Source organism: Chelonia mydas, chromosome 1 (genome assembly GCF_015237465.2).
Source record: "Chelonia mydas isolate rCheMyd1 chromosome 1, rCheMyd1.pri.v2, whole genome shotgun sequence".
Lineage (NCBI taxonomy): Eukaryota > Metazoa > Chordata > Testudines > Cheloniidae > Chelonia > Chelonia mydas.
Genome location: NC_057849.1, coordinates 229,482,477 through 229,501,991, shown reverse-complemented (window position 1 = coordinate 229,501,991; position 19,515 = coordinate 229,482,477). Strand labels below are relative to the sequence as shown.

At 37.8% G+C, this 19,515-nt stretch overlaps 1 protein-coding gene and 1 long non-coding RNA gene across 7 annotated transcripts in view; one reads left to right on the top strand and one right to left on the bottom strand.

The window, feature by feature from the left end:
• LOC114022234 overlaps nt 1–19,515 on the top strand; it is a 46,410-nt gene that overhangs the window by 25,695 nt on the left and 1,200 nt on the right. The window contains exons 2-3 of the long non-coding RNA XR_006288109.1: nt 7,228–7,324; nt 10,593–10,677. This is a non-coding gene — a long non-coding RNA (uncharacterized LOC114022234). The remainder of the gene's footprint in view (nt 1–7,227; nt 7,325–10,592; nt 10,678–19,515) is intronic.
• KRAS (KRAS proto-oncogene, GTPase) overlaps nt 3,935–19,515 on the bottom strand; it is a 42,117-nt gene continuing 26,536 nt past the window's right edge. For 2 of the 6 annotated variants that reach the window (XM_037915542.2, XM_037915533.2), the window contains exons 5-6: nt 14,840–14,963; nt 6,945–7,021 (exon numbers count right to left, since the gene is read on the bottom strand). In XM_037915542.2, coding sequence (XP_037771470.1) covers nt 14,844–14,963 — 120 coding nt within the window. In that variant the 3' untranslated portion in view covers nt 6,945–7,021; nt 14,840–14,843. Of the gene's footprint in view, nt 7,022–13,171; nt 13,173–14,839; nt 14,964–19,515 lie in introns of all 6 variants that reach the window. The other 4 variants (XM_043538699.1, XM_037915513.2, XM_037915546.2 and 1 more) reach the window with 3 other exon arrangements.

The following is a 19,515-nucleotide window of genomic DNA, read 5'->3' as shown; positions in this document are numbered from 1 at the left end:
CTAACTGACTTTGCACAGAATAGTGGTATGTTCTTCAGTTCCATTTAACATCACAGGAAGAGGAGTTAAAGTGAAACTAGTTTTTTAAATTAGATTTAAGTGCACTACTTCAGTGGCTTTGCTGGCGTAGCCACAATATTTACATAATTGGCTTAGGCTTGAAACAAATTGTGTAATATACCATTTTGTCCCTGCCTCGTCTACATTAAGATTTTACCATGTTAGCTAACATGAGTTATGAACATCTATTTTTTCCCCCTCTAGTGAAGACAAGGTCTCATGGGGACTTGAATAAGAGCTGTTAAGGCTGAAGAACCTGAGTTAGCGGGGATAAGGAGCAGTCTCTCTCTCAGGCCACCCCTTGTGGCAGCAAAATGAGACATTGCTCATAGTAAGCTGCACAGATCTGTGATTCTGTTCTCTTCTTTCTTACATTAAGAATGACATTAACGTTGATATTTAATTCATTACCACTGAGCATCTGAGTTAATACCTCACCAAGTTGAATGGGGCAGTTTGCATCTCAGAATTATTCCAGACTTTCTTGCAGGTTACACTTGGTGGAAGGGAGTTACGCCAATTCAGTTGAGCTAACATGGAAAGGGCATGTTTGAAAGTGATGTCATGAAACATTCCACCTCTAAAAAAAGGGCACCTCAATAAGCAGACACACTCATGGAACAATATCCACATCAGCTACTCCAGATTCCTCTGTTCCTCAACATTACTAGTTCTCAACCCATCATTTAGAAACGTCTTTGCAGAAACTTCAAAAGCAAGCAGCAAAGTCACAAGATTAAAATACACAAAGGAAAAATGAAAGTGAAGAAATCATTGCATGTGATCTTCTTACAGGAAGAAAGGGCCCTATATCTTATTGTTAGTATCTACTAATTTCAGATGCTCATTTTCAGACTTGTAGGATGGGATTTAAAACTCATTATTGGTCTACTTAGCATTAAGTACCACATTATGTATTTGAAGCACAGCTCCCATTGACTTAGTTACAGCTGGCAGGAGTTAGCACTTCTACAGATCAGACCCCAGGGTCTCAAGTCAGGCACCCAGGAAATGAGGAACACAGTATTAGGGACCACCTGTGAAAAATGTGTTTTAAGTCACTTGACTAGCATCACATGGTGAGTGTGGCAGAAACAGAAATAGAATCCAGTTATTAAGGGCACCATTCAACTGTCTCATCTATGAGGCCATCCTTTCTTTTCTTGTAATCCCCTGTCTCATTCACTACACACCTTCTGACTTCTGTAACAAAAGAATCAGAGGTCCTATAGTCTTTTACTACACAACCCTAATGCATCCCCAGAACAGATACATCCTGCGTATGAGTCCGGTGGAAAAATAGTGGTATGTGATCATGTAATTAAGGACTATCATAATACATATACAACCTGAACTCTACCATCACTTCCTCATTTCTGAGTGTTTGACTTTACATTAATAATATTTTTAATATAAAGGTGTTTGTGTGTAATTTTCTAGGGGTTGTTTTCTTTTAGAAAACTGAAAAAAAAAAAGTATACCACTTGGCAGCACTGACACCCACATGCATCATCAGTGGGGTCAGATCCATTTAGATCCCTTATCACCCTCTCTGGAGACCAGAGGGGTGAGAGACTGAGTGGCTTTCATAGATATCTGCTGAAAATAGATGAATGGTGAAACAGGAATCTTCAGTTCCATTCCATGCTGTGAAGGGGACTAGGCACAGACTTCTGCACATTCTCCCCAAGCTTGACTCCTGTTCAGTCCCCTCCAACCTGCCCTAGCCCTGTCTCTTACCCAGCTCTGGCTCCTCCTCCCAGTCTCCCCTCCTCAAGCTTCTTATCTCAGTCCCAGTTTCCTTGCCCAGCTAGTCCCAACTGGTTCCCAAACTCCTTGTCCAATCTTAGTGTCCTGCCCCTCTCCCCTGGGGCTCCTTTTCGCTACTTTCTTTGTTCAGTAAGTCCCAATTCTCCTCACACACCCTGGATCTTCATCACATGCCCCACCACCGCCGCCATCACCACAGAGTCGTTCAGTTCCAGTCTCTCCCTCCACTCCTCAGCTCTTCATCTGAGCTAACTCTATCCTCCATCCGCTGGCTTCCAGGCCTCCTTCCCCTCATTTCACTCCCCAGCGCCATTCTCCTTGTCCAACCAGGCCCAGTCTTTCCCCCTCCACATCCCCTCCAATTCCCAGTCCCATCTTCCCTCCCCCACTCCCAATCCAAAACTACTCTGCCCCTCTGCATTTGAATCAGGCAACATCGAGAGCACAGAAAAGGGGCTTCATGCTCTCAATTCTGGTGCCAAGCTAGCAACAGCCCAGAAATCCAATTGCAGGGAAAGTCCTGCCCAGCCACTGGTTGGAGCACACCAAGTATGGTCAGAATCTTCAGGGAATATAGCCACAAAGCTCTAGCAAGTCTGTGCATGTGTGAATTGTGATTTTTTTTCCCCAAAGGCTTAGAATCTGGCCACATTTGGGCAGATTTTCACTGGGATAGTAGCAAAACAAGCACCTCTGGCAGAGACCACCTCTGCCAAATTTCTAGTCCCTGCTCCAAAGCACAGGGTCACTAATACAGTTCAGAGAAAAGGTTGCCAGAAATGTTTAAACTTGGACAAAACAATGTACTTTTCCCTAGCTTCATTCTCAAACAGCTGAACCATTTTGGCTAGAGTTACTAAATAAATAATAAGCAGCAGCAGACACCCAGCATGGAAAATTTCAGCCCAAATTATTTGGCAAAGTTACAAGCAACTGAAAATAGGGTCTTATAGTAATACATGAGCAACAAAGACCTGGACCAGTGTCCTAGAATGTTTTGCCCAAATTTATTCATTACAGCTTTCACAAATTTCAGAGTAGCAGCCGTGTTAGTTTGTATTCGCAAAAAGAAAAGGAGTACTTGTGGCACCTTAGAGACTGACCAATTTATTTGAGCATAGTCGATAGATTTCCACTCCATACGGCTAAATGCAGTGCCTTGCATAATGACAGGTTTCAGAGTAGCAGCCGTGTTAGTTGGTTAGTCTCTAAGGTGCCACTAGCTTTCACAAAGGAAAGAGTCATGGGGGGTGGGAGGTTTTCACAAAAGTTGATGGGTAATCAAAACAGCAAGAGAAATTGAGAGGGGCTGCCAAATAAATGAAGTTCATGGGGTACTTAACTAACTATAGAGATTAGCATTACGTTTACTGGAAGGAGCAATAAATTAAATACCAACAAAAGTTCACAATAACTATTTTTATTACATTACAATAAATAGGAGCAGTACAATTTGACAAAAAATGACAAATTTCAGATCACCTCACAGCACATACTCCTATAAAACATTAAAAAGTTTAAACAGTGGTCATTCTTTTAATTTAAAGTCTGGTTTGACCAATATTCATAGGTCACACAACCAAATGATGGGAAAACTGGATCACACTGCATATGTTCCACATCAAAAAAAGCACAATGTACAAAATGTGCATGTTTCAGTTTACACTATACAAAAATAGTTAAAATACATTCCAGGTAAACATATTACATTAAGAAATTGTTCTAGTAAGAAGTTGGCACTCAAGAGGAAAAAGCAGAAGTATTTTCAACATGAAAACACAAGACAGTGGAATTATTAGGAAATGTTAGGAAAGATTACTGCCTATGTAGCTTTATGTAGACTTTACAAAAAGAGCCACAGCTTGATGGCCTTAGAAGGAAACAGTTGTATTGCTTGATAGTACTGACAAAAGAATGGAAGTTTATGTAGCAACTTACCTATTAGAGAAATACTATTACAGTAAGAGCATTTTATATGGTGAATTTTTTTTTTTTTTCATAATCTCAGCCAACCAAGATTGTAGGACACTGTATAGGTTAAAAAAAATCAAAACAGTAAAATTTCAGCTTTCAGTTAACGGATGACCTTTTTTTTTTTTAAAAAAAAAAAAAAAGGTGTTTACCAAAAGTTACATAAAGCTACTATCAGGCATTGGAAATCTAATGTATTAATGTAGTAAGTGAATTCACATGTTCATTTAATAGTTACTATCAGAAAAAGATAGCATCTGGATATGTTCTTGGAAAGCATTTCAAATAGGGAAAGACAGAATAATTATTAGATCAACTTGTGCAAGCTGCAATTCAACATGCCTCACCAAGTCTCTACAAATATTAAGACAAAACTGCACAACAGTGGCAAGGACGAGCGTATTTTGTGAAAGTTAGATCACAAAGACTGGTCTAAACAGTTTTAATATCTATTCAAATGAATTGGTAGTTTAAAGATTAAATTTATTAAAATAAGCTATCTTGGTATAAATACTTTTATACTGATAATTGCATCCACATTTGCAAGCTGCACCAATTTTAGCAAAATCAGTTTTTCTACCAACTTAGTTAAATGGATAAAAACTGTATAGACGAGCCCTAAATTTGCATGCAGTGTGACTCAGTTACAAAAAGCCATGAGTCTTAAGATTTTATTTCTTCTGTTTGTTCAAGTTACACTATCCACTTCTGCTACGTTCTTCCAATACGTTGATAGTAGTATCTAAAAATATGCAATTAATCAACAAAATCTCAACCTCAAGATGTTTTAAACTTAGAAGTTGGAAATAAAACACTTGCTGTTTACAACATCTACAGGGATTTGTTCCCACTTCCTATTGGTCCTAAATTAGGATGTAACATTATGTTCTCCCACCGCCACCTTTCAGTATTTTTTTTTGCTTTTTGGCCATATGTATGAAGTATACCCTGCAGCTCGGGAAAGAATTTTTAAAAAATTCAAAAATGCTTTCCCAGCCACACAAAATTTAAGGGTCATGCAGAAATACAGGTAGTATGTTTATTACACCCCTAGCCACCATTGCAGCTCTCCTTCAGATATGGCCACTACTGCTTCCTGTGTAGAAATAAGAGGTCATCTTGCACATGTAGTTGTACCTTTGATATTGTACATGTGTACGCTGCTACATGAAAATCCTACTCTGAAAAACTGTTTAAAAGTTTCAGGGTAACTTGGGAATAACCGTTTTGCCTATCATGACCATTGAAAACTCATGAATCAGGCCCCAACAAATCACAAGGTTTTAAAGACCAATACATGTTGTGTATTATTTGCCTTCTGCTGTTCACTCATTTAGCATACAGTTGAGTCACATTTTCAAGCTCTTCCCTGCAACCATGAGGGCTAAACACATGAAAAAAGCAAACTAAGATTCTCATGTAAAAACTCAACTCAACTCCAGGAGCGGTGGTCTTAAGAAAAACATCACATTTACTAAATTCACGATAAAAATCACAAGAGTTGGCAACACTAGATAACTGGCTCTCACTTTGGTGCAGACTAACCAAACTATTGCTATAATGCAAATAAAAGCTTCTTCAAAATAATGGATTAACTCCAATCAGAAAAATCACAAGAAAACTTAATTACTCTGGGAACAACAACACTGAAAACCTGGTTTCGATGTGTAACAATCTTGACATTTTGTGCCACTAAACAACCATTTAATCTGTGAAACAAAATTAGTATTTCACAAAAATCACAGCAGAACACAAAACAACATTGGCTCTGGAAACCATAAGATCAGCTATGCCTACTGAATGTTTGTGAAAATTCTCCATCATCCCCATATTTATGGCATAGTGGATTTCCAGCTAATCTGTATGAAGCAGCTGAATTCAAGTGCCATTACTGAATCTAAAGAGGTTACTGGACTTTAAAATGCCTCCCCTATTATACACAAAATGGGCATTTGGAAATATTTAATGCCACTCTTGAAAAAATGGTTCTGACATCTATAAAGCTAGAGGTCCTGACCTCATTCTTAGGATTAAACTCTGAATCAACGTATGAATTAACTTTTGTAAGTGTCTGAATTACTCATTTGTTAAGGCTTTCCAGTATTTCTTAGTAGTGACACTGAGGGTGAAATCCTGACTCTACTGAAACTACTTTCACAGATCACAGAATATCAGAGTTGGAAGGGACCTCAGGAGGTCATCTAGTCCGACCCCCTGCTCAAAGCAGGACCAACCCTCAATTTTTTCCCCAGATCCCTAAATGGTCCCCTCAAGGATTGAACTCACAACCTTGGGTTTAGCAGGCCAGTGTTCAAACCAAGAAGTTTGCCAGTTACTTCAGTGGAGCCAGGATTTAACCTTGGGTCTCCTGACACAAAAAGTTAGTGAAAGTCTTAAGAAAAGCATTACAATAGCAAATCAATTTAATTAGAACTTTTACTTTTTCCATTGCCAGATGTGCATTATTGTCTTTTTTTAATTTTTCTTTTTTTATAGAAAAAATATAGTATTTAAGGAGTGACCATGACAAATTGCAGTGAAAAACTTTGTGAAAGTTATATCTTTACATTCATTGAAGTTGATCTGAAATGCTACAAGACTAGATGCCTAGAAGCAGAATCTATAGGAAGACTATAAAGGCTTCTGGTCTCTCAATATTGCAGTCAGTCTAGAATAAAAGAAAACAAGTCGGAAATAAAAATTTCTTACGCTAACTAGTCCTTTGATCCAACCAGATAAAAAACCACAGTAACGATATAAGAGCCTGTGGAGCATTTTCATTATTTTGTTTGCACACAGAACTAAAGTTCACAATTGGTAAGAAAAATAGGAAGTTAGCAGCTTTGCATGCACCAAAAAATCCTAAGAAAATTCTCAGGGTTTATTTGTTTTTCTTCCATGGGCATTGCTAGTTCAAGAACCAACACTCAGGGAATACTGGCACTTAAGAGGAATAAAGCTTCCACTGTCATGTAAAACAAGCATTCAGGTTCATGAAGCAGAAAGAAAATTAAGTAATGCTAAATCAGATGCTAATAATTTAGTGTAATGTACAAAAAATCACTCTCTTAAGTATGCCTTAAGAATAAAGGATAAATTGTATTTACATAATTATACACTTTGTCTTTGTCTTCTTTTTCTTCTTTTTACCATCTTTGCTCATCTTCTCTTTATGTTTTCGGATTTCTCGAACTAATGTATAGAAGGCATCATCGACACCCTGAAAAGAAACATATGTGTCTATAAGACCAAATTAACATGATTTATGTACTCATTTGGGTAGTGTTTGTTTTCATCTGAACATTGCAGGTTCATATTAATGTTGCAGTTTAGTAAGAATATGTATATTGGGTGTTGTGATGAAGTATGCATATTTTTTATAATCAAACTGTAGATTTATTTAATTATTAATTTCTGTACTTTTAGGTGTTTGGGTTCTATAAATACAACAACAGGCACATATGTTGTCACTCAGGAACCTTCATTGGTTTTTGGAAACCTTTTCATTTTTGGAAGTTACCAGGTTAGTGTGGGGTTTTTTTGTTTGTTTTTGTAATATACACATTTTCATTTGCTACACAAGAAAGTGAAGCCCAATTCTCCACTGCATTGTTTTTTATGAATTTACACATGTACAATGTGGGTGTAAAATACTGCTATACCAGGAGTAATAAGCCACACATCTGCAGAAGTGGGTCCAGAAATCGAGCCGTACAGCTAAAACAAAGACTACCACCACTGGAGCTGAAAGAAGTTCTTTATCATCAGCTGTAGACCCTTACATCCTAAATTGCAAGCCGCAAATAAAGGGTAACACACATGCACACTGCAAGTTCCTCCTCCCAGTGAAGGCAACAGCTAAAAAGCCCTCCCTTTGATACCAATAGGAGTAGACTGGGCCCCTTAAAAATAGTACCCGTGCTTAATTACAGTTTTATTCAAATATAGAAGTGTATATGTTTGAGTTGATTTAACTATAGGGAAAGTTTGAAGGATAAGCCATTTAAAGAGATCTATCTCAAAAAGCAAATAGTTCCTTCAAACAAATGTGCATTTACAATACATTGTAACAGCTTCAGTACCTGCATACTTCTATGAGAGGATCGTTAACTAGAATAGAATCCTAGCCAGTCTGTACTTCACCAGTTCACACAAACATTGGCCATTTCTCCTTACCTCTCAGGGTTTTCACAGAAGAGTGCTCTAATGATGTTTCAGCCTACTTAAGTACATTTACTAGTACACTATGAAATATTCCAAATACAAAATAAACTGTCCTGGTCAAAATAAAGTGAAAATAGTATATTATGTTGTGCAGTACCCTAGTTTTTTAAATGTTTGTTCACTTTTTAAAAAATTAGAAATCAAACAATCTCATTAATTAGTGAGAATTAGTACTGTTCTGTTGTAAAACTCGGACAAATGTTAATATCTGACTTACAAGTATGAAAGACAGTCAGAATAATGGCACAATATGAATCCATAATAACCTATATCTAGGGAAATAATCTGTATCTAGACAAGATACAATGGTGCTGTAGCAGGATATGCAATTTTAAAACGTACATACTACAGTATTAAGTCTCCATTAACCAACAGAGCAAAAAATGTATTACAGTTCGCTGCAAAGGGCCAAAGGATAATCTCATGGTTAGAGTGCTGGATTGGCATCAAGAGCTCTACATGCCGTTTTCCCACAAACTACACCCTTGAGCCGGAGCAAGATGACCACTCAGTGCCTCAGTTTCCCCATCAGTAAAATATAAGGAATACCATCTTCCTCACAGAGGAAGTCATTAACATTTGTAGAGGGTCTAAGATCCTCACAGATGAAAAGTGCTAAATGCAAAGTGTAACAAAACACTGAAACGTCCACAAAAATATTCCACCCACTTTCTTTTAAGCTATTGTTAAAATAAATGCACAGAAATTAACCCATAAAAAAGTGATATTCAAACAATATTAAGGACCTTAACCTCAAAGAAAGTAAGGAGATTCACAGTTAAGGCTGAAATTCATTCTACTGTGCCTCCTGCAGATATTGCAAAACAGGATAATTTTACATAGTGTGTATTACAAAACCTGTACACTAGGGGGAGACTTAAGTGTGGCACTTCAGCTTACAGTATTGAATCCTTTGTTTTGCAGATCAAATCTTAAACAGTTAAGAGAATATTTGCATTAAACTGATTTTGGTTCTGCTGTAAATTCTCTTTAAAGCACCTACTGTATCAAGACTCAGTTCAAGAATCTTTTAAAGGTGAAAATAAAATAAAGAACCATAAATTCAAAATTAACTTGAAGCCTTATTTTACCTTTCATTTAACCCCAGACACTTACTTTGGTTACCTGTAGATAAGGAACATTATTTCAAAATTTGGGTTGCAGCACACTATCCTAGAGTTGAAGGAGAAAGTTATCCAAAGTTCTGCTTTACACAAGACTCCTCGAATAAAGAGTAAGTGACACTAAGCCACTTTCTCAGCAGATCTCCTCAAATGTGCTGGCAAAATTTATGAATTAAAATCAGGCATTTGCACATATATCTATCCTTTAATGTCTGAGAAATTTCAGGTTATACATATGCAACACGGATACACTTGACGATGTTACAAGAACAGCTAAGGAGGAGCCCCATAAGTCTGGCTAACAGAATATTGCATATGGGAGCATGCAACTATTTCCACAAATCACACAGCCTCTCTGGCCTCCTACTGAAATCTCTCTGTGTATTGGGTTTTGGAATTCTCGCTCTAACCTGTGTCTTAAAAGGTGGCATTAGATAAAATTGCTGCCTTTTCTTCAGTCACCTTCAGTATATAGTTTTACTTTATTTAGCTTACTGTTTTAATGAAACATTGGATTTTTAAAGAAGTATTACAAAAAATTCATCTCTAAAGATTTCAACACTGGGAAGGATTGCTGGATTTATGTACAAATCTGTTAGAATTCTGCCACACAGCATCATCCAGGACCCTGGTCTAAAAAATATATGTGCAAAATACAACAGTGTATGATTAAAACAAGGATGATAGTCTTGAAGTGTTTTTGATAGATATACAACTAAGCAGCAGTCACCTTATTCAGTTCAACCGTGAGAAAATTCATTTAGTGCTCTATTCAGCTTAAGTCCTATTTTAAAATTAAAAACAGTCAGTACTTGGAAGGCTTCCTACTGGCCATACTCCAGAAGGGAGACAACTTAATTCACAATCAGAGAGCCCAGTGTAGGATCATATATCAGCTTCTATCCTGCATTCATACTAAGAAAATGACAATATTTCGACATTGTTTAAGACAAAGTAGTTTAACTGTTAAGTAGCTCAATATCAAAACGCTCCTTCTTCCTATCAACTGAATTCTACCACTAAACTTTGGTTTTGGTTTGTTTGTTTTTTTTAAAGAGGCCCTAAATCAACTTATAATACAAAAAGAAGGGTCTAATTGTGTCCCCCTTTCATGTTGGAAGTATACACTACAATTACCATGCAATCATCATTATTGGCTTGCAAATTTGCACATCTTTGGAGTTGGGTGGGAAGGCCATAAAACAATTTTGTTTACAGCCTGAAAATAATTAATGAACCCCTTAAAAGATTAAGTTCAAACAAAGCTTCTATATTTGCATTTTTAATAAGACCATCACTGTGTCATCTCACTGCCTAATTTACAGTTAACTTTATGCTCAGATAGGCAATCAACTGTAAAAGAATGCTACTGACTAACATTTTCAAGTGAGGTATCCTTTGTAGGTTTTACATTAGTTAAAACGTTTTGTTCATTTGTCACAGACAAAGTCAGCCAGATGCACATAGGCGTCTCCTGCTTTATGGCATAACATCAAAGGAATTTTATCCTTCAGGACAGCATCAGCAGGTAGGCATACCAAACCTCCACAAGCTATCTAATTCAAAACAATCATGATTTTTTAAAATCCTAATTTTTTTTTAAAAGTGTCCCATGATGATCAAGAGGGGAAAAATACATAAACCAGGACTCAGAGTAACAGCCGTGTTAGTCTGTATTCACAAAAAGAAAAGGAGGACTTGTGGCACCTTAGAGACTAACCAATTTATTTGAGCATGAGCTTTCGTGAGCTACAGCTCACTTCATGCAATGAAGTGAGCTGTAGCTCACGAAAGCTCATGCTCAAATAAATTGGTTAGTCTCTAAGGTGCCACAAGTCCTCCTTTTCTTTTTATAAACCAGGACAAGTTTCATGAAATAAAAAATGTGTTCTGGACCAACATTGCTGGGCTTGGTTGGTTGACAAGAAAGAAAGGACTTGACGTTGCATTTAGTTGCAAACTGTTCTATTGTGAGTTTTCCCAAGGTTCTGGATATCTGCTGAAAGGCTTCAGTCTTTGCGGATCATTCTCCTTGGATCTGCTTAGCCGGTCTGCTGTACAGTTAAGCTGTCCCAGAATAAGTGGAGTCTTACTGAGAGGAGAATATGGGTATGTCTGTCCAGCAAAAAACAAAACATAACCCACACAGCAGCAAGTCTCAGCCTGGATCTACAGATTTGGGCTCTCAGGGCTTTGGCTACAGCACTAAAAATAGCTGTGCAGACTGAAACCCACCACCCCTACCTGGGTTTGAAAGCCTGAGCCCAAATGTCAACATAGCTATTTTAGTGCCATAGTAAGAGTCTGTAGAGCCAGGCTCTGAGACTCTCTTCCGGAGGGGGGTTGGGGGGGGGCGGGGGGATGTTGATTTTGCCATGTAGACATACTCTGAGAAAGGGCAGCCTCTTAGCAAGGTGGGTTATTTGTGCCACCATGATGATTCAGGTATTCAGCTACTGATGTGCCATCAGATTTATGAGCACGTTTTCTCCAGCTTAGCCTTCTAAATGCTAAGATTGTTAACATGACCGATCACACCTCAAGGGCATATACGTGGAAGTTATTTTCACTTAATGATCATGTTTCCCTGAACTGAGCTGGCATCCTAGGAGCTCCTCAAACCAAACAGGCTTGCCTCTCAGGCAATTTATATTCTAAGCATTAGGGAGGATAGAACTAGGCATCCAGAAATTTGTCAAAAGGTTTCTCCTGATCTGGGGGAAGACTACTATTCTGGGAAGCAAGTGAAGAGAGAAATGATACCCTCAAGACAAATGGAAAAGGAAATCCAAGAATCTGAGGAGATTCTCAGTGGGAAGCAAACAAAGAAAATGAGATTCTAGCCTCTTTCCCAAGCAAGTCCACAGACAGAAAAGATCAACACAGCCCAAAATCTTTGCTTAGGGCAGAGAAGGAAGGCATGGGTCTACTTCCAGGCACATGCACAAAAGAAAGCTGCCCCTTTCCAAAATACCAGAACTAAGCTTATATTTAGGAAATAATCTCCAGTCTCTCTCTCTCCTGTATCCTAAGTGCAAAGGCATGACTACTTCTCCCTGAAGAAAAGGCTTAGGAAAATACAACTGAATACGTTTCTTTTAAAAAAGGGGGGGAAAAGGTCTAACCAGTTTGAAGTGAACAGCTATCATACAGAGCTTGGATAAGCTATTGTCCCACATCATGGCTAAATCCATAATGCCCAGTGAGCCACTAGGGAGGAGCAGACCACATTAGTGGAATATCTAAGGGAGTCCTGAGGAACAGCATTCAGGCTATTCTCAGCTAAAGGCACTAAGCCTATGTCAGAAAAATTTATGTCACTCAGAGGTGTGAATATTCCACCCCCTCCCGAACGACGTAAGTTACACCGACAGAAGAACTTCTCCCGCTCGTGGACGTGAGTTTTTTATGCTGACGGGAGAGCACTCTTCACCAGACATGCTGCAGCAGTGCAACCTTATCGATATTTTTAAAATCTTCCTGAGAAGGGAAGAATAGAAAAGCTCATATTGTAACTCCAACAGCCAGCAAATAACTCATCTGGAAACAAATCTGTGTGGAACTTTCTAGCAGTAAACTCCAAATTGAATACAAAGAAAATCTTTAAGCCAATATACTCCATAAATGACATATCGTTTTTGAGCAAGGCATAATTGCAGAATCCAGTCTAGGTGAGGAGAGCCATTTATCCCTCAAATCTTCTGGGAGCACATATGGCCTCTGCAGATTTAGCAAAAATTCAGGTGTGAGGAGCAATGCATGATCAGTCTGCATGATCTGCTAGACTGATGGATGGACTAGCAGGGAATCCTGAACAAAGTGAATAAAACCCACACAACTATGTTATTTTCAATCCTCTTTAAAGACGTTACTCCTTAGCAGGAGCTGGGGGTCAACTCAGACACTAAGTCATAAGATACTTCTCCCTTCTCTGAACAGTGACCCACCAAAGCCTTTATAGGTGTTTGAGAAAGGACAGTACCAAGCAATGAAGAGACTTTTACTAAGAGACTAGTACTGACCCTTAGGGAACCTTCCTCAAAGCCTTTATAGGAACTCCTGAGTGGAGTTCAAAGCCCCCCAGTAAGATTTAGTAGCCAGAAATGGCTCATTGACCCATTCAAACACTTTACAGGCCAGAGGAAAAGGAACTGGGGAACTTCCTGATATCCCTTTCCTCAGGAAGTCTTCAAGTATTACTTCCACCTAAGTCCATGGCTATCTGAGGGAAGGCTTCTTTCCCCTGTACATGAACTGGATGGGCTGGCTTTGTCAGTCACAGCCAGAGGAACTGCCCTCAGCCACTGTCTCATTATGCCAATATTTTGGAGAGAACCTCTATGCAGCTTGGTTTTGTCTTTCATAGCCATCACTTCAGCCACAAACTCACTCCAATGAGATTGTGGAGTTCCCCCCGCCCCGCCCTCGGAAAAGACAGATAAAATGCTCATGATCCCAATGGCAAAGCACAACTGCCAAGAGCCACAGTTGAGGTGGAGTTTCTTTTTCCTTAGCTTTCACTGCTTAGGACACAAATAACAGTCAGACTCCACTGCCTTCATGCATGCTGCTCTGAGTGAGACAAGAATCAAACTGGCGAAGACAAAGGTTGGGTTCTAGAGAGTGGACAGAAAGTGGTCATCATCCGGCCTGCCAAGTGAGTGAGGAGGAATAACCCAAGATCTGCATCCAGAGCAACAGAACTAATAGAATGGCAATGTGTACAGACAGCTCTTTTGAGGGCCTGGTGAAACAGTTCTAGAAACAGACTGAATCCATTACTTCTTGATGATATGCTATGTCTTGAATGTTATCTTTCTCTCTTCCCATTTTGCTTTGGTTCTTAGTTCTTACAACATAAACCAGAAAATATTAAACACTGTTCGATGATATGATTAATATAGCTATATATTGTACTTACATTTGTATTTTTTCTTTTCATTACAAAACTTTTTCTCTTTTTTACAACAAAGACATTTCCCGCTCTCCCATCCCCATCCCATCCAAATCACTTGTCTGATGAAATCTGATGACACAGGGGAGGAAAAAATTCAGATGCATTTCCTGAAGTGATAAAGTGAATTATTTCACCTCAGAAAGTGAGGCAGGACAGGTGCTCTGAGGACAGGCTTGGGACCCAAGAACTCCTGTGTTCTAATTCCCATGTATATACTATCTGTCTGTCACACTGAGCAAAGCATTTAACTTCAGTTTCTATATCTGAAAATGTAGACAGTTGGAGAGAGAATCAGCTATTTGTAAAGAAACTTGAAGATCTATCCCTGGCCTTCACTACTGTGGAATCTACACATTTTTCCTCACAACTCTCCCCATTAAGTTGGCACATATCATGATACCCATTTTACAGACAACGGAAGCACGGAGATTAAGTAGTTTGCCCAACGTCAGAGTATGGATCTCCTCCTACCCATTTGTCAAAAATCACAAAACAGAACAGACCAATAACTGCTAAGGTATTGTTTAAAAAATACTCTATTGCTAGAAAACCAAAGCTCAAAACTAAATGTTGTTAAAAGGAAAATAGAAGTTAGATTAATTTTGTACTTATTGTATTTTGAAATTCTGTAATTACTACTGAGAAGCCATAAGATATCTAATTTACATGAAACTGATTATCAGCTTTTCTGCCCAAAATTAATTTGCAAAACTTACCCTATTACAAAACTTACCCTGTTACATTACAAGACATTTTTTAATTTTCACGCACCCTGGAGTCTTTTCTTCTTTGCTGATTTTTTTCACTCTGTACTGTCGAATCTCTCGCACCAATGTATAAAAAGCATCCTCCACTCTCTGCATTGTAAAACACAACTCCTTAAAATCTGCTTTATTGACAAAGATGATGTACTGGGACACCCATCACAGAAAAAACACTGAAAGTATGAGCTTTACTTGAGCAATATAGGTATATGGAGCACAAATAATTCTAAGGGCTGTGTTCATATTCAGTCTGCAGACAGAAAGCGAGAGCCTGCCTATCAGAGGAAAGGAGGAGCGCCGTGTCTATACTGTCAGAGATAGATTCCATGGCTCAGTGTTCTTTAACTGATGCTCTCCACTGGAGTTATCCCTGTCTTGTTTTAAAGGTTAGCTTTAAGACTTATTTCTGTACCCAATTTTGCTAAGGAAAACATTTGGCATTTATGCATTTTAAAAAACATTTTTAGAGAGAGTTAAGTTTGACTTGATAAATATTATAAACTAACATGAACAAGTCAGAGGCAGACTTAAAATCAAGGAGTAAGATCTGGGTGACGAAAAGCCACTATGCTGCATTGTGCTTAAAGCCCTTCAACATTTTTGTGGGACGACAGAAATTTGCCAAAACAGGATATGCACCAATTTGTGGGGGATGAGAGAGTTATCAACATTATGTATTGCTCAGATAAAGTTGTATAACATATTAGGATTGTGAACGTTTCAATGCACAATGTAAGTACAGTAGCTTGGTAACTAAGAAGGGAGCATGTTTTTATTTAAGGTTCCCCCGTCACCTATTCCAATCTTTTGGAGTTATTTAGGCAGGCAGATCTACACCTCTAATTTGGGGTCTTTGCATTCTTTGGTCAAGTGGGTGCGTAAGCTACTGTCTACTCTCCTTTAAAGTAGCAAGATTTGCCCTCATGTAGAGCTCGACATGAGAGCTTTACATGAGGGAAGGTTATGCTACATATTTCAAGAACAGATACAAAGAAACGTCTGCTCATATGGGCAATACTTAACTCAATGCTGTATTGTTCAATTTTTAAAGCGACCACAGGTTGGTTGTTTTGGGGTTTTATTGGTTTTGTTTTGTTTTTAAATTGGAACTCATTTGCCAGCCAAGGTACCAGTACTGGTAGCCCTAATTTTATCAGAAAAATATATTTGGATGAAATACATAGAGTCTCCCTTTAAAATAATGTGCCTTGAATTAAATGTTCTGTTTCTAAAATAATGAGTCAACAATTTACACCACACCAGAAATAACATGCATATTATTGCTCATAGGTTATTTCTCCAAAGTAGAGAAATAGCAAGTTCGGTTACAGATTGTAGGATGAAAAGTTCATAAGTTACCACAAAAAGTGGCTCTAGTCTACACTGTCTGAGCCAGATCCAGGCAATTGCTATGGTACCTTTGCAACGTGGTAGTACAGAGGCTGTAAAGCTGACCACACCAGCCAAAAAAGGAATCCCCTATCATGAGGGCAATCTGAGTAGCACAGCCACTATAGACAACTCTATAGCACCCACTCACTCTCTCTCACAGCTCTGTGTTCAGGGCATTGGGAGAATATGCCATCTCTTCAGCAATAAAAGCAAAACTGGGAGAAAACTTGAGATAATTAACCAGTTGAAAGACAGAAAGGTGTATCAGCAACCGAAAGTTACCAAATGGCTACTTCAGAGAACTGCAATTGACTGGCTCTGCCAAATTTAAAGGCCCACACAAAGATCTACTGAAATCTATAGGACTGTTTTAAGTTGCATTGGAACCCAAAATGGCTGGCCCCAGGATTGGGTAAACATATGCCACTTTTTTGTTTACCCTCTCTTGGAGCCAACCATTTTGGGTGAGCCTTTAAATTTGGCAGAGCCAATAAGCTGCAGTTCTACCTATCTACCTCAGGTCCTGTGCTGAGCACAGGTCATCCAGCTACAAGGATTGTGGGCTCTGCTTTCCATAAACAGCTTGAACTTGAGTTGAGAAGAACACATTACACTAGTTTACCTCAACCTCAATCTACTTTGGCTAATGCACACAGTCTGCCCCTATAATTTTTATAATTACATTTTTAAAACCTTTATGTAAAAATTATTAAATTGTCTAAAAGCATATCTATGCACTGTGCAACTGAGAGCAGCAGAAAATCCCAGGAAACAAACAAAAAAAAATCTAATCTTTACTGATATTGCTATTAACTCTAATTTGCTATATTCTATGCCACAGGAGATCATATTTAAAATTAATCATTCAAAAGTCAGTTTGCGCTATCTGAAGGTTTCTCTGAAGAACAGCCATCTGATCCTGAAGATGAAACACACTGTACTTTTGTTTGTTTATGGATAAATAAAATAATATTAAGCTCACGAATTAAAATCTACCCTCTTCAGAAGAGGGGGAGCTTAACTTCATATCCACAAAATACTGATGGCCTGACAATTCTTTATATTTAAAATCTAGTAGTTTGTAGAAGAACATTTACAAAAAATGTAAGCCAAGTAAAGCTCATATTTTCATGTTTTCCTGGAAGGTTGGGGGCATCTTATTCACAGAGAGAGAATAAATAGTGATCAGCTGCAGTGTGCCAGAGCACATGCTGTGTAGAAATCAAGATACTTAGGGTTTACTGTTTTGCAGAACAAATATGAAATTTGATTCTGTAGCTGTGATATCAGAAATAAGACAATTCGCCTTCATTTGACTTCATAATTCCAACGGTCCCATCACCAATAACAGGAGGTGTGATTTTGCATTAGCGATGCCGAGAAACACACAGAGAGAGAGAAAAGAAGTTGCTACTACCGCCACCAAGAATGTAACATTTGGACTATAGTTAAGACGAGTCATACTAGAAAGAACATATTTTAACAAGAGATATTTGCTAGTTTAACTAGTGTGACAATCTACACAAGGGACAATTTTTAAAGAGTCAGTCACCACAGTGATATGTTTAAAAAAAAGCAACTGTAATACTTTTTTAAAAAAACCTTTGCATTACTGTTTCTCTTTTAGGCTCACTTCATAAAGTTAATAAATTGATGGTAATTCAAGGTCAAAGTGGCACCACCAGAAAGTAAAAACAAACAAAAAAAAAAACCAGCCCTTTTCTGTATGTCAACACTTTTCTTTAAGCAATTACAAAATTAAATATATTACATACTCTGTAATGGAGAAGTACATATGTCTGTATAGTAGTAGTCTACTTTAAACATGTGACAGGCCCATGACACACAAGACCTTGCAGCACAGTGTATTCGAGATGCTGTTGAAGACTCGTCATACACAGTCAGATGGCTAGTTTAAAATGTGACTATTTACAAAAATAAAAGGCTATTTGAACATAAGCCAAAATGCCTACAGTATATTCATATATTGTCCTTTTGTAAATAATGCTTAAAAAGAACATCTAGTCCAGGGTGATTAAAAATCAATTAAAAAAACCTAAAAATTGGATTTTTATTTAAACTGGATATTTTTTATTTAAAATAAACCTATTTAAAATTAAATTTGAAATTGACAACCTAGGTTAAGGCCTTCACTTATTAAAATCATTTAACTAAACAGAAAATATTAAAACCGTACGTTTGCTGCAAAGTTTTAAAGAAAGTAGAACCACAGAATTGATGGAAGTCACGGGCTAAGCACTTGGAATCAGAGTTTGCTGAAATGCTAAGTAAGCTTCTGACAGCAGTAGCTTCTTCTGCAGGTGAAGAGAGACTATTTTCATCAGGCCAGTTATTCAGTTCAATTACTAGTTCATTCAAAGTTAAAAAAAATCACCGGGGAGTTGAAAAAGCAACAAAGCTTGTTTTCCCTCTCTCAATGTATGAATAAAAACAATGTATGATAGGGTGTGAGCACTACTAATTTTAAAATCTTGAAGGACATGACTGAAAACAATCAGTTCAATTCATTAACTACAGATAATACCTCCTTTGTTTAATAAATCAATGTTAAATGAAAAATACTTTAAGGTTTATGTATTCAGCACATTTAAGGTAGTTTTATTTAATTAAAAAATTTTAATGTCCATCCAAGTAGATCTTGACAGAAAACACAAGTAAAAATTAACCATTCACCATTTTCCAACATAATAAAAAATGTAAAAATTGAGAATTTGAGGAAGTGTAGGTTAAGCTATATAACTGCTTAAATAAATACATATAGATACAGTGTATCCCTCCTGGTTAACAAAAAGAAAAAATTTGGTGTAAAGGCTCTACATAGTTGTAAATCAACATGTTTTAATGGTCACCAACAGATGACCATCAACCTTTCTTTAGAAAAATAACCAGAAAGTACAAATGCAAAACAAGATTAAAATCAACTACTTAATTGGTTTCCTGTTTGCAGATTTAAATCATGGTTAAAGTTGGTGATTTGAATCACTAATTTAAATCACCCACCCTGCAAACTGAACACCCAGAATTAGTGAGAACTTTTGACCTTAATCTCTCTAGGCCACAGCTGCTCATCTGTAATATGGTGATAAATAATGCACCCTCATCTTACAGGTGTATTGTAGAATTCATAAATATTTGTGAAGCACTCAGGTGGTATAGTGATGAGTGCCATAAGAAGCCCATGAAAAAATGAATAATTCTGTCTTCAGGCGTGCACAGCAAATAAGGCCCGGGG